Source organism: Rhinoraja longicauda, chromosome 31 (genome assembly GCF_053455715.1).
Source record: "Rhinoraja longicauda isolate Sanriku21f chromosome 31, sRhiLon1.1, whole genome shotgun sequence".
NCBI classification, from domain to species: Eukaryota; Metazoa; Chordata; class Chondrichthyes; order Rajiformes; family Arhynchobatidae; genus Rhinoraja; species Rhinoraja longicauda.
The window spans coordinates 4,320,120-4,335,364 of NC_135983.1; the positions used below are offsets into that span (position 1 = coordinate 4,320,120).

A 15,245-nucleotide genomic window follows, 5' to 3' on the forward strand; every position below is an offset into this window, starting at 1 on the left:
CCAGGTACGTCAAAGGCAGTCCATGAACCAGCACCTGAATAGCGTGGTGTTCAACTATGGAGATTGGTGTTCAACTATGGAGATTTCTGAACAATTGGACAATGCATTAACTGAGACACAAGGAACTGCCGATGCTGGGATCTTGTGCACATTCATGTTCTTGATTTTCAAAAATGACACACAGTGCTGGAGTAACTCAACAGGTCGGGCAGCATCTCGGGAGAACATGGATAGGTGACAACAGGTCGGGCAGCATTTCGGGCGGCACAGTGGTAGAATTGCTGCCTTACAGCGCCAGAGACCCAGGTTCGATCCTGCGTGAAGTTTGCACGTTCCCTCTGCGACCGCGTGGGTTTCCTCCGGGAGCTCCAGTTTCCTCCCACATCCCAGAAGGACGTGCGGGTTTGTAAGTTCATTGGAACTCTGCAAAATGTTCTCGGTGCGTGGGGAGAGGATGGGAAAGTGGGATAGTATAGAAGATTCAAGATTCAAGATTCAAGATAGCTTTATTTGTCATCCAATATTGGACGAAATTCAGTCACCCACAGTCCAACAATAAAAGCATTAAATAAGCATTAAAATTACACAACCCCAAAAAAACCCCAAAACACAGTCCAACAATAAAAGCATTAAATAGGCATTCAAATTACACAACCCCAAAAACCCCCAAAACACAGCCCAACAATAAAAGCATTAAATATGCATTCAAATTACACAACCCCAAAACCCCAAAACCCCATGAACTAGTGTTAATGGGTGATGATGACTGGCGTGGATTCGGTGGGCCGAAGGGCCCGTTTCCATGCTGGGTCATTAAACTAAACTAAGCCGACCCAAATTATTCTGGTGGTTTTTCTTTTGCTAAATCCTCATGTGATGGCCTCGGGCAGTGCTGCACTGTCAGATATGACGGGTTTACAGTGAGACATTGAGTCAAGTCGCTGCATGTTCTCCCGGAAGGCATTACATTGAAGGGGAGCTGGGAAACATAGAAAATTGGTGCAGGAGTAGGTAATTTGGCCTTTAAAGCCAGCACCTCCATTCAATATGATCATGGCTGATCATCCAAAATCAGGTCCCTGTTCCTGCTTTCTCTCCATATCCCTTGATTCTGTTAGCCCGAAGAGCTATATCTAACTCTCTCTTGAAAACATCCAGTGAATTGGCCTCCACTGCCCTCTGTGGCAAAGAATTCCACAGATTCACGACTCTCTGGGTGAAAAAGTTTTTCCTCATCTCTGTCCTAAATGGCCTACCCCTTATTCTTAAACTGTGACCCATGATTGTGGACTCTCCCGACTTCGGGGTCATTTTTCGTGCATCTAGCCTGTCCAATCCCTTAAGAATGATATATGTTCCTATAAGATCCCCTCTCAGCCTTCTAAATTCCAGTGAATATAAGCCCAGTCGATACATTCTTTCATCATACGTTACCTCAATGAACTGGCCATGGCTAATAGCAGTGTAGCAGATGATCCATCATGGTCCCATCAGTGTGTGTGTGAGCTTACTGTGCAATACTGCCCACTCAAACTCCTGCATCTCCTTCAGGCACAAGGCCACTGCCTCACAGCTCCAGTGACCCACGTTCAGTTTAGTTTATCGTCACCTGTGCCAAGGTACAGTGAAAAGCTTTTGTTGCGTGCTAACCAGTCAGTGGAAAGACAATACATAATTACAATCAATCCATTTATAGTGTAGATACACGATTAGGGAATAACCTTTAGTGCAAGGCAAAGTCCGATCATAGATAGTCCGAGGGTCTCCAATGAGGTGGATAGTAATTCAGCACGACTCTCTTGTGGTATTCAGTTGCCTGATAACAGCTGGGAAGCAACTGTCTCTGAATCTGAAGTCGTGCGTTATGTGAAAACACAGTAGGTTTTTTTTTTTTCAGATTAAAGGTCATTGCTCCAAAACCTGAACCATATTTTGCATCGATGTTTCAGACCTGTCGAGAATTTGCAGCCTTTTAATGCTTTTATTTCAGTTTCTAGTTGAGTTTATTGTCACATGTACTGAGGTACAGTGAAAAGCTTTTGTTGCGTGCCAACCAGTCAGCAGAAAGACAATACATGATTACAATTGAGCCCTCCACAATGTACAGATACATGATAAGGGGAATAACTTGAATAACGTTTAGTGCAAGATAAAATTCAGTAAAGTCCAATCATAGATAGTCCCAGGGTCTCCAATGAGGTAGATAGTAGTTCTGGTTGTGGTAGGATGATTCAGATGCCTGATAACAGCTGGGAAGAACCTGTCCCTGAATCTGGAGGTGCGTGTTTTCACACTTCTGTACCTTTTGCCTGATGGGAGAGGGGAGGAGAGGGAGTGGCCAGGGTGCGACTCGTCCTTGATGATGCTGCTGGCCTTGCCGAGGCAGCGCAAGGTATAAATGGGGTCAATGGAAGGGAGGTTGGTTTGTGCAATGGGTTCAATTCTGACCTCCGGTGCTCTGTGTGTGTGTGGAGTTTGCACTTTCTCCCCTTTGACTGTGTGGATTTCCCTCGAATGCCCCGGTCTCTTCGCACATCCTAAAGCGTTGGAAGGTTAATGGACTACTGTAAACTGTCCCTGGTGTGTATATATGAGTGGTAGAATCTGGGGGAAGTTGATAAGAATGTGAGAATAAAATACAAACCGTTTATTTTAATTTAGAGATACAGCACAGAAACAGGCCCTTCGGCCCACTAAGTCCGCGCCGACCAGCGATCACCCTGTACACTAACACTATCCTGCACACACTAGGGACAATTTACAATCTTTACCGAAGTCAATTAGCCTACAAACTTGTACGTCTTTGGAACGAAGGGGGAAATAGGAGCACCCGGAGAAAACCCACGCAGGTCACAGGGAGAACGTACAAACTCTGCACAGAGCACCCATAGTCAGGATTGAATCTGGGTCTCTGTGACGCTGTAAGGCAGCAACTCTACTGCTGCACCATCACAGTAGATAAATGTTTCGTGGGTGGTTGAGAGGGAGAGAGAACTTGGTGGGATGAAGGGCCTGTTTCCATTCTGGATGACAATAATCTATTTGGTAACAGAGACTTTTGATCACAATTACCTCACTGACTTGAAAACCTTTTGGGACGTGCAAGGTGCAATAGAAATGTAAATCTGTCAGACTGCTGAAGGCCGCAAGACAAGAAGTGGCAAAAAAAAGTGAAGCCAGAGTAAGGGATATAAGTGGAAGGGACAGGGAAGGTTAACTGAATTAACAAGTCTCACATCAAAAAGGAGTTGATACAGACAGTTAGAGAGGAAAACACAGACATGAAAAGCTTTGATCCACAATGATACTATACTGTAGCTGAAACGGAAACCAAACATTTAGTAGAATGGTATCTGCGGAGAGATATAAACAGTTAATATTACATCCTGATTACTCTCCAGCAGAACCAGGCAGTTCCAATATCAGAGAAGTGACACCTTAAATTGTTGAACATGCTGCAATGTTACCAGATGAGGTGCTGTTCCTCAATCTTACTTTGGGCCCTCAGAGAAGCATTGGAATAAATGGGTCATTTTTGCAGCTGGAAGGATGTAACTTTGTTACTCAATTACTTGGCACCTCGATGAAATGACTTGGAGTAGGGGATACAGTGTGAGGTATCCAAGCTTGCCACTTACATGATGGTAGGGCCTACTTCGTTTCGAGACACAGCATAGAAACAGGTCCTTTGGCTCGCCGAGTACGCCAACCATCGTTCACCTTCGGACACGAGTTCTATGTTATTCCACTTACGCACTTGGAGCAATTTACAGAGAGCCAATATAACTACAAGCCTGCATGTCTTAAGGATGTGGGAGGAAACCGGAGCACCAGGAAGAAACCCACAGGGAGAGCTAGCAAACTCCATACAAACAGCACTCGAGGTCAGGATTAAATCTGGGTTTCTACTTCTTCCATTTTCCTTTGCTCAATAGAACAGAGCAAAGGCCCACGGATAGATCATAACAGGAGCGACAAGAGTTTTAGAACTGAGATGAGGAAAAACTTTTTCAGTCAGAGAGTTGTGAATCTGTGGAATTCTCTGCCCCAGAAGGCAGTGGACGCCAATTCTCTGAATGCATTCAAGAGAGAGCTAGATAGAGCTCTTAAGGATAGCGGAGTCAGGGGGTATGGGGAGAAGACAGGAACGGGGTACTGATTTAGAATGATCAGCCATGATCACATTGAATGGCCTCCTCCTGCACCTATTGTCTATAAGAGAAGGGAAAGCGAGGGTCAGGGTCACCCACGCAGACTGAACAAAGGTGCTCTGCAACATGAAGGAACAAGCAACCGCGGATGCTGGTTTACAAAAAGTCTTTATCATTACAGAGCGAGCGTGCAAACTCTGCACAGACAGCACCCAAGGACAAGATCAAACCTGGGTCTCTGGCACTGTGAGGCACAGCTCGTAGTTAAAAATTGTAGTCAGATTACTCACAATGGGGACACACCTGTTACTAAGAGCGCACATACCTGACTACACCCTACCTTGCCATCAGGGAGAAAGGGCAACACAATGATGAACACCCCAGGCCCCACCTTGGCCTCGGGGGCTCTGTGTGGAGTTTGCATGTTCTCCCTATGACCGAGTGCATCCAGTTTCCTCCCAGGTCAAGGGTGAGCTGGTGGGTTGGTTGGCAGGCTGCTGTAAATTATTCCTTGGTGTAGTAGGCAAGTCTCAAAGGTGTTATAGGGGAATTGGCAGACATGTCAACAGGCTTTTAGATGGACATGTTTAGTTTTTTAGTTTAGTCATACAGCGTGGAAACAGACGCTGCCACCCACCTACGATCACACGAACACTAGTTCCGTTATCCCAGTTTCACATCCTACACATTACAGCCAACAAACCTGCACAACTTTGGGATGTGGAATGAAACTGGTGCATCTGGAGAAAGCCCACAGGTTGAACTTACAAATTTCACACGGTCTTCAGGATCGAACCTGGGTCTCTGGCGCTGTGAGGCAGCAACTCTACCGCTGCGCTGCCCTGTGGATATGCACGGAATGGGCATCATGGTGGCGCAGCAGTAGAATTCCTGCCTCACAGCGCCAGAGACCCCGGTTTGATCCTGACCATGGGCGCTGTCTGTACGTTTGTGGATTTTTACGTTCTCCCCGTGACCACGTGGGTTTTCTCCGGGTGCTCCAGTCTTCTCCCACATTCCAAAGACGTACGGGTTTGTAGGTTAATTATCTTCGATTAAAAATTGTAAATTATCCTTAGTGTGTAGAATAGTGCTAGTGTACGGAGTGATCGCTGGTCGGCGCGGACTCAATGGGTCGAAGGGCCTGCTTTTGTGCTGTATCTCTAAAGTCCAAAGAATGGAGGGATATGGATGATGTGCAGGCAGATGAATTTTTGGCATTATGTTCAGCATGGACATTGTGGGAGGAATGGCCTGTTTCTGTGCTGTGCTGTCCTGCATTCTATGTGAGAGAGGACATGTTGCAAGAGTGCACAGCAATAAGGGGAGAGGGGATAGGATCTGACAAGAACCTGATGGGTCAAATGGCCACCGACATCATGACGAACATTATAGAACAGACACGCAATGATGCAACATGCACATCTTTGGTAAGTACAGCACTCTAACCAGGACTGACAATTACATGCAGCCCAATTCTGTACAATTGAAATCCTTCAGGCATCACTGCAGTCGAGGAAAACGATGCTGAAATCCTGCAACAATTTGAGCATGGGTCTACAACTTGAGCTCAACAATTTGAGCATGAGTTACTCCAGCATTTTGTGAAATAAATACCTTCGATTTGTACCAGCATCGGCAGTTATTTTCTTACATTACATGGGTCTACAACTGCTCAATTTGTAGCACGCTAAAGCATTAAGGGAAATGGACAAGCTGAGTGAGTGGGTATGAACAAGGAAGGTTATGAGCTAAAGTCATACACTTTGGTACATACAGTGGAAAAGTGGAATATTTGTTAAATGGACTAAAGAGGATGCAGAGAAATAATGGAAGAGAGAACAATATGAATATCGAAGATAGACACAAAATGCTGGAGTAACTGAACGGGACAGGCAACATCTCTGGATAGGAATGGGCGACGCTTCGGGTCGAGAAGGGTCTCGACCTGAAACGTCACCCAAGTCTGAAGAACGGTCTCGACCTGAAACGTCACCCATTCTTTCTAGCCAGAGAAGCTGCGTGCCCCGCTGAGTTACTCCAGCATTTTGTGTCAATCTTCGGTGTAAACCAGCATCTGCAGTTCCTTCCCACACAATATGAATATCGAATTCTCCAATTTTAGCTAAATAACCAACACCCCCCCTCCCCCTCCCCCCCCCACTCTTCCCTGTGTGCACCCTGGACTCTCACCAATTTCGTCTGCACACCCTCCCCATCCCTTCCACCTACGTTACTTCCTCTAGCTTCATAATTTGCAAATCTTCTACCCATATCTTAAACCTTTGGTCTTTTCATCCCTGGCCTTTGTCCAACAATTTGCCGATCATAAAATAAAAACCTCGGGTATCCACCTATCACTCTCTAGGCTTTGCCCGGCCCCTCCTCTCTTTTGTTTAGTTTAGAGATACAGCGTGGAAACAGGCCCTTTGGCCCACCGAATCCACTGACCAAAGATCATCCATACATTATTTCTATGTTATCCCAGTTTTGCATCCTACATACTAGGGGGCAATTTACAGAATCCAATTAACCGACAAACCTGCACACCTGTGGAATGTGGGAGGAAAGTGGAACACCCGGAGAAAATCCATGCGGTCAGAGGGAGAACGTGCAAACTCCATACAGGCAGCACCCGGGGTCCAGCTTTCTTCCCCTCTCCCCTCAAACCAAAATCAATCTGAAGGGTCCCGACCTGAAACGTCACTGATCTATTTTCTCCAGAGATGTTGTCTGACCCGCTGAGTTACTCCAGCACCTCTTTTTGTAACGCGCTATAGTCTATAATGGAGACCAGGCAATTGGAATTCTATTACAGCAAAAGTTTTATTTACAAAAAAAGACAGTAACTTCCCATTTATTACTCTTCAAACAATACAAAAGCTGTTTACAAGCAACAAAATGGAAGTACAGAAATAAAGGATTAACATAAACAATTAAGCAGCATTGAAATATCAATTGATCACAGTCAGACACAGCTAATAGGATAAGAGAAAAAAACATATACTTTTGAATAAATATTGATTGCATTCATGCCAGAAAATACATCCAAAATTGGCTAGTTATCAATGGTCAGAGCATCAACTTTAATAGCTTAATTGACTTCACTCTCTCATGGGCAATGTTCTGCTAGTCCCCGGGCAAGGTAGCATCCTATTTAGTGACAAACCAGCAGCCATGTTGTGCTCTTGAGGAGCTACAGGCAATATCTGTGGGTGGGGACATTGAAACGTGCTCTGATGGTGTCAAATCGTTTCCCTTAGAGTCATTTTATATGCCCTCAAAAAGGTTTGTGGCGCCTTCAGCAATTGTTTGTTGAAAAGTAAAATAAAACAAAGCCTTTGAAACATACTGCTTGATAAAACAGTGGAATACATTTTTGGTTGCTTATGGTGCTGAACAGATTATACACAGTAAATATCAAAAGGTTAAAAAAAAGCACAGTATGGTTTGTAAGTAGCTTATTTAAAACTGTATGTGTCTAATGTGACTGAGTATTTATTGCACTAAAATCAAGTCAGTATGGGTTGTTTAAAGAAGTGTTAGGTGTGTGATGTCCCAGTCTGGCTCTGTTAAAAGCTTTTTTTGTTATATATACACGCGAGCGCGCGCACACATACGCGCGCGCACACACACACCTTAAGTGTTTAGCAGCAGCTGCATCTGCCAACCAAGCTATATCTGCCTGCTATACTATTTGATTCACTTGTTTCTTTGAACTCACAGCCTGGTGTCGGCAAGCGATGCAGCCATGTATGAAATATTTTTCCACTTTTCTCCATTGTCATTGAAAGCAATCACAGCCCAGAACTTGCAAACAGTGGATGTTTTGAATACTGCCTTGTGTTCCTCTTGACTGAGAATAGGCAAGGGGAGCAGAGGGAATTCCTAATTACTCTGTAATGATACAGTTTAAAGTGTCTGCCTCAATCTTTTCCTCCTATTCATTCACGGGATTTCAGCAGTGCCCAAATTGCCCTTGAACTGAGTGGCTTAGTAAACCAGAGCAGTGGGCAATTAAGAACCAACTATATTTCTATGACCCTGTTGACAATGGATTTACTTCCTTAAAGGAGATCAGTGAAATAGTGAATCAGTTTTTAACTACTGTCTCAGTAACCTCATGGTCATCCTAACCGATCTCAACTTTCAATTCCAAATTAACCTAGTTCGTATTCTCCATCTGCTGAACAGGGACCTGAATGAGCATCTGTGGAGCATCGGTCCAGGCTATGGATTACTGGTCCTTAAATGAAACTGTTGTGCTACTGTGAACTGCATCTGTTAAGGTTCAGGTCGGCCAGCATTTCTCACCAGGAAGTCAAAGTGCAAGAGGGATTTGGCATTGTAGCTCAGAGATTGAAACGGTCAAATGACAGGCTGATAACATTTCAGCCATTCACAAAATATACTAGCTGGATAGAAAACGTCATTGGATAGAATTCATTTTATCTTGGCTATCACAGTTGCTTTTATTTTGGAAATTTTCAGGATTGCAGCTAAATATTAGATTACCCATTGAAAATCATTTCTCCGGGGGAAAAAACAAAAGTAGTTTAGCTCGTGATCTATCTGAACAGCGTTAATTCATTCAGCTATATGAACCATATAATGGATAAGATGGATTTGTGAACAAATAGATTAAAACTCTATAGGTGTCCTTAAAGATTACACGCATTCCAGAAAGCATCAACTTCACTCAATACTTTGAAGTTGACTAACATTCCAGATTGATTATATTACAGGGTTCATATAAAGAATTTATAAACAATTTTAAACAGTACTCACCCAAATATTATATATAAAATTGATAATGCTGGTTCAATAAATAATTCTAACCTGATCTAACAGCACCATAAGGGTAAATACCCTAAAAAAGTTGTGAATGGCCTCACCTGCTGAGGGCCCTTTTGACTTTGTGGCTCCAAACTCAAACAGCCCAAAAATCTGCATGGTCGGTGTGCATGGACATGGGGTTGATGGAAATCTCAATGACCCACTGTGTAATGGTCATCTGCAACAGACTAGACTATAACCAGGCAACAATCAGACTTGAAAGGTTTAGTAGTACTGGTAGTTTAAAATAAATTGGTAAAATATCACAGCATGTAGACGAGGTCTGTTGAGTGTGGACAGGATTCTGGAATATCTATTCATCTGGCTTGTAAAATGAAAAATAAAATACAGATTATTGCACACCAACTATAACTTTCATATTTCAAGGCTGAGAAAAAAAGTCAATGGTTTCTCTGTTCAACGCTAGCTATTGGCTTGCATACATTAACTATTTGCTCACCGCAAATCCTGGATTCATTGGCTTTTCTGTCGGATGAAGAAAGAATGCCAAAAGCAGATTCTTATGTGTCACGCAGGTTTTTCAACCGCGTATGGCCAAACCCGAGAAATTCTGAACCAACGCAGAACCGGGCAGCCTCCCCCACACTTACCGGCCAGCTAATAACTCCAAGCTCTTCCCTGCGAAGCTCGCAATGGACATTAAAGTTGGCGGAAAGATCTCTCATGTTGGAAGCATGATCTTTCTTGCAGAAAGAAAACCTCCGACAGCGTGCTCAAATTAGTAAATTGTTGAACAGTTAAGCAGTCATTTTTCCTCGTAAAAAAAACATACAGCAGAAACGTTTAAGTATACAATTATTGATGCCATTAGAAACATAAGTAATCAAATATCCTTAATCAAATAATCCCAGGTTACAGTTCGTTAGGTTAGCATATGTTGTACATTAAATATAACCAGGAAGTTTTTATTTGGTGGAAGAGGGCAAAAGAGTATTGCAGAGGGAGGTGGTTCCATTTTTGTCAATGCAGATCATAAATGAATCATTTGCAATGGCTATGAAGTAGATGAAAGGTAAGTACTTTGTCATTTTAAAAGGCTGGTTGATTTTGCCCCCAGACTTCTGAAACAAGCAATGTGGCACCTGGTAGTTTAAGAATACGGAAGCTTGTGATTCAAAACAAATCACACATCTGCTTAGATTCCAAGCATTTCGATCCATTGCATGGTGTGAGAAGCTCATCAATGACCCACGGTCAAAGCCTTTTTAAAATTAATCTTAGCAGAATAGGCAATTTTTGAAAGACATTGCATGTGCCAGTCCCAGGGCATTACTGCCACAGAATAGAGCAAGGCCATTTTGAACTTCTGGTATTGCAATGAGCTCCCAAGTAGCTAACTACAGCAAGATTAACCGTAGTCTTTTAAAGAAAGAATATGTAGGGTAAATAGGCAATATAGGCTTTGGTTAAAATCAGTTTTAAATAAATAAAAATTGCTTGATTTCCTTCTTTTAAAAACATTTCTACAATACAGCACTAATACATCTTAAAGTATATGATTTATAATTGCGCATAAACGAAATCATGGTTAACATGCAGACGGTAGCCATGTACCATCTGGTATTTTAAATACTGATTAGATCCCCCCCCCATAAACGAGGTATGATATTGAAATCCATATAAAAACATGGAACTGTGACATTGCTAAATGAAACAAAATGCCACTCACTGGCAATGTGATCACTCAGTTGACTCTCATTATCAATGCTTGCCTCCACATTTGAGCATTGTAGAAGTGTTCTTTCCCAGCCAATCCACCAAAAACACAGTTGCCAACACAATGACCTCATCGCCGCCAGTAGGTCACCACGTTTTTAGCGGACACACCAAAGGAGATAAGGCAACCTTGAACCTCGGCGCAGTGAGTGAGAGTAATTGTTGTCCGTCTGACCAGTCACCAAAAGATACCCGCATTTTTGAAACAGGGTCTAATCCCGGCTGATAGAACACCTACAACTCTGACGATCATCGAACATGACCAGACTTGATTCTAATAGAAAAATCAGTAGTTCTTGTTGGAAAAAAAAAAGCTCTAAAAAATGTGATCTGTCTAATAAATTGTATATAGCTTTCCCATATCAGATCTCTTCCCCAACAGAAAAGGTCTGCCTAATGATGCTTCTGCACTGCTAGCCTTTAAACATTCAAATTATTGCACACAGCAGTAAAAAAAAAAAGCAATTCTGATTAGAGAGAAATATACCGCTTAACACTGCAAACTGAATCAAGATTTTACGGTTTTATTCTGCGTCCAAACTACAATATCTCCCAGTCTGATCCTGAGAAAATGTGTAGGACCTGCAGATGCTTACACCGAAGATAGGCACAAAGTGCAGGTGTAACTCAGCGGGTCAGGCAGCATCTCTGGAGAAAAGGAGGAGGTGACGTTTTGGGGTTGAGACCCTTCTTCAGACTGAAGCATATTGTGTCTGCCTTCTGATGCAAAGGAATTTATTTTGAGGTATGTGTGGGAGATTGCTGCACACTCACTGGACAGCAGAGGGCACCCGTTGTGTGAGGAACAGCCGAGGCTGACAATTAATTAACAATTTCTACCCAAGCTGATGACTAAAAAGGCCAGCCTCGTCACTCGCAGTGCAGCAGAACGTCAAACCCAATCTGTGCCAGGTCCCTACAATCAAGAGCTCAATTCAAACCGTTGGGACAATGAAAACAAAATATTTCTGTCCCCATTAAGCAAGTGAAATGGAGCACGATAGAATGTTTCACTGCTGTGCGAAGTGTGAATTGATATTTAGACTTGCCACCGTGAGAATCGTGATGCGTTGCCTCACAAGCACCCCTTCCTGTTACCGTAACTAATTATCCTGATCCCCATCCCCTTTCGAATATGGCCATTTATTTTTATATCATAGCTGAAGTCAGACACCTTTTAAGTATTCAACATTTTCAGGGTTAAATCCATACAGGGAAAAATAGAAATGGATTTGGGTGGGGGGGGGGGGAGCGATTTCAGAACCAGAAACATTTTATAAACGGCGAATGCTCTTTTCTACAAAAGAAACCCTCAAAATACTGCAATTTTTTTCAGCATCTCTGTGCGCTTTTGGCATTGTTCGGCCCCAAGCCACTCATTCGGTAATGTGGGATAGTGGAAGAGCGTCCTGCACTGTAGTGTCCATGTGGGACTCGTCTGTGGGCGAAGGCTGGTCGCCTTCTCTCTGTCCCGTGTGCGGCTCAGTTCGGTTGGGCGACTCAACACGACTTCGGATCTCGGAGGCACCTGGGTGGTTTTTCCTCAAGTGTTGGTTCAGGGTGCCCTGGAAGGGGAAACATTTGCCGCAGATCTCGCAGCGGTACGGCTTGTCGTCCGTGTGGCCGCGGATGTGGTACTCCAGCTGGTCTTTCCGCGTGTACTTCTTGCCGCAGAAGCGGCAGACGAAGGGGGTGATGCCCATGTGGAGCCGCATGTGGCGGTCCAGGCTGCCCTTCTGGTTGAAGGACTTGCCACAGTAGATGCAGATGAGCCTCTGGTTGTAAGGGAACCAGTGTTCCCGCGCGTCGTGGTCGTGAGGGTCACTACTCTCAAAGCTCTGCCTGTTGGGCCCGCCGTCGCCGTTCGTGGACTGGCCGACTGCGCCCTGCCCGTCTTTCTGGATCGGCACGTTGCGTTTCAGCCGGCCGCGGCCCCTGAAGCTGCCCAGCATGGACCTGGAGGGGCTGGAACTGGTGATGCAGCCGTAGGTGGTGGGCAAGGCGGCCGACTGGGACGCGGGTTGGGAGAGGGAGAAGGCCTGCTGCAAGACCGGGCCGTACGAGCTGACATTCACGCCCACCATCCTGTCCACGTGGTCACCGTCCACCATCTCTGTGTGGTAGCCGTCGTCTCCCACCGACGAGCTGTCCGAGCAACTGGGCCGGTCCGACTTCTCCATCTTCACCTTCACCTCGGCGATCTGGGCGCCGGTGATGGCGTTGGTCTCCCTCGCCGACAGCTCCACCTGCTCGTGGTCTCCTTCGATCTGGATCTCGTGCTCGGAGACGCTGCCGCTGCTGCCCGGGTCAGAGTGCCTCTCTTCCATGGCGCGGTTGGGAAAGCCCCGGCCGGGCATGGCCTCCATCCTGGGCTCGCCCGCGATGGCTGCCTGCCTCACTGGCCCGTAGTACGGCGGCGAGATCTCAACTGGGTTTAAGAAGTGGCTGGTGCTCTCTCTCACCCCGTTGCAGTTTCCCTGACTATCTTCAGTGCTGACCACTGCAGAGTCAATGCTCACAATGCTGAATTTGGAGTGAATGCTCTCCAAGATCTGTGTGCACTTGTCAATAATGCACTGCATCTGCAGGAAGCTCGCAGCCGTGAGAAAACTAACTATATCTTTTAAGTGCAACGACAGTCTCCCGGTGTAACAAAATGAAAGTAACTGTTCGAATACATCTGGATTTTTAATAACTGATATTGATAAACCACTCATGGTGCTCAGTGCTGAATGATCTCGGAAATAAGGAGAGCTGGCAGCGAGGACAGCCTTGTGGGCTCTGAATGGCTGACCCTGAATGTGAACTATAATGTCACATAGCTTTCCTTGTAAGCGTAGCTCATTTAGTTGGCTCAGAACACAGTTGCTGTACTCAGGCACGTCAAACTGAATATATCCACTGTTATCCATCTCTTCTGTGGTCAGACGGGAAAACCTGCAGGGATCACACAAATTGAAACAAAATGAATAGGATCAAATCTTCACATTGTAAAAACGAAGAACTGCAGATGGTGGTATATAAAACAAAAAGACTAGTTCTGAAGAAGGGTCTCTGTCGCTGTGTGGCAGCAGCTCTACCAGCTAGGCCCTTGGGCCACACTGTGCCCAGGTTACGGCGAAGGGGGTGGGAAAGAGGTTCCAAAAAGTGAGGGCAGAGAAACGCTATACTCGTAGACACAAGGAACTGCAGATGCTGCTTTACAAAAACAGACACATGGTGCTGGAAGGTCAGGGAGCATCTGTGGAGAACATGGATATGTGACAAGGGTCCCGACCCGAACATACTCCAGGGATGCTGCCTGACCCGCTGAGTTATCCAAGCGCTTTGTCTCTCATATTGTCATATATTTTGCAGAGAATAGAGATCAGTTTTATACACATGCAATTTCCTTGTACTAATATCAAAGACAAATTACATATGTAGAAAGAATATGTCTGAAGGGTTCTGACCCGAAATGCCACCCATCCTTTTTCTCCCGAGATGTCGCCTGACCCACTGAGTTACTCCAGCACTTCGTTCATAGGTTTTCAGACCAGAATTACGCCATTTGGCCGATCAAGTTTACTCTGCCATTCTATCTTTCCCTGGTAACCCCATTCTCCTGCCTTCTCCCCATAACATCTGACACCCGTACTAATCAAGAATCTGTTAATCAATGTGTCTACCTTACATGCAAAGAAGTTTGATACTTAAAATTTAACCCAGTCCTTAATATGCATGTATTTCTTGGAACAATGTTTTACATTAGGTTCGAGAAAGGGGAAAATCTAACAGTGGAAAAAATAATGGAAAGCATTTAAAAAAGATCAACAATCCTGATGCAGAATAAGCACAGACCAGGAAAGGATCTGACATGATCATTTTTCAGGAAACTTAATAAGTTACCTCTTATTTCTAACATTAAAGTCTTAAAAATTTAAGATTCAACTTTATGTTTCAGCATAGTGGCGCAGGGGTAGAGCTGCTGCCTCCCAGCGCCAGTGTCCCGGCCCTGACTACAGGTGCTGTGTGCATGCTCCCCCTGTGACCACGTGGGTCTCCTCCGGGTGCTCCGGTTTCCTCCCACATCCCCACGACGTGTGGGTTTGTAGGTTAATTGACCCTCTGTAAAATTGCCCCCCAGTGTGTAGGATGTGAAACTGAGATAACATAGAACTAGTGTACAGCTCAGTGTGGACTCGGGCTGAAGACCACGCTGTATCTCTAAAGCAGGGCTCTCCAAACTATGGCCCGCGGGCCACATCCGGCCCGCCATGGGATTTTATCCGGCCCGCAGCAAGCTCTAAGGTGGCGGGGACTGGAGGCAGAAGCTGCCGGCGAAGGTTCATGGGAGAGTGGATCGCCATCGACCCAGAGCCGGGACAAGGCAAGAGATCGCAGCCCCCCCATCGCAAACAACAAACTCAAGGAAACGTCCCTCCTTGCCACCGCTCACCCCGGGGAGAGAGAGAGAGAGGGGGAGAGAGTCGGGGTAGAGGGAGCTGGTAGGGAGGGCGTTAGCACAAACACAAGTGAAAC

General features: G+C 45.1%; 1 protein-coding gene across 1 annotated transcript in view; it reads right to left on the reverse strand.

Moving 5' to 3' along the window:
- Positions 1–7,065: 7,065 nt before the first annotated feature.
- The window catches only part of zbtb34 (zinc finger and BTB domain containing 34), a 49,757-nt gene continuing 41,577 nt past the window's right edge, over positions 7,066–15,245 (reverse strand). The window contains exon 2 of the mRNA XM_078425964.1: positions 7,066–13,661. Within this exon, the coding sequence (XP_078282090.1) occupies positions 12,101–13,636 (1,536 nt within the window). The 5' untranslated portion in view covers positions 13,637–13,661 and the 3' untranslated portion in view covers positions 7,066–12,100. The remainder of the gene's footprint in view (positions 13,662–15,245) is intronic.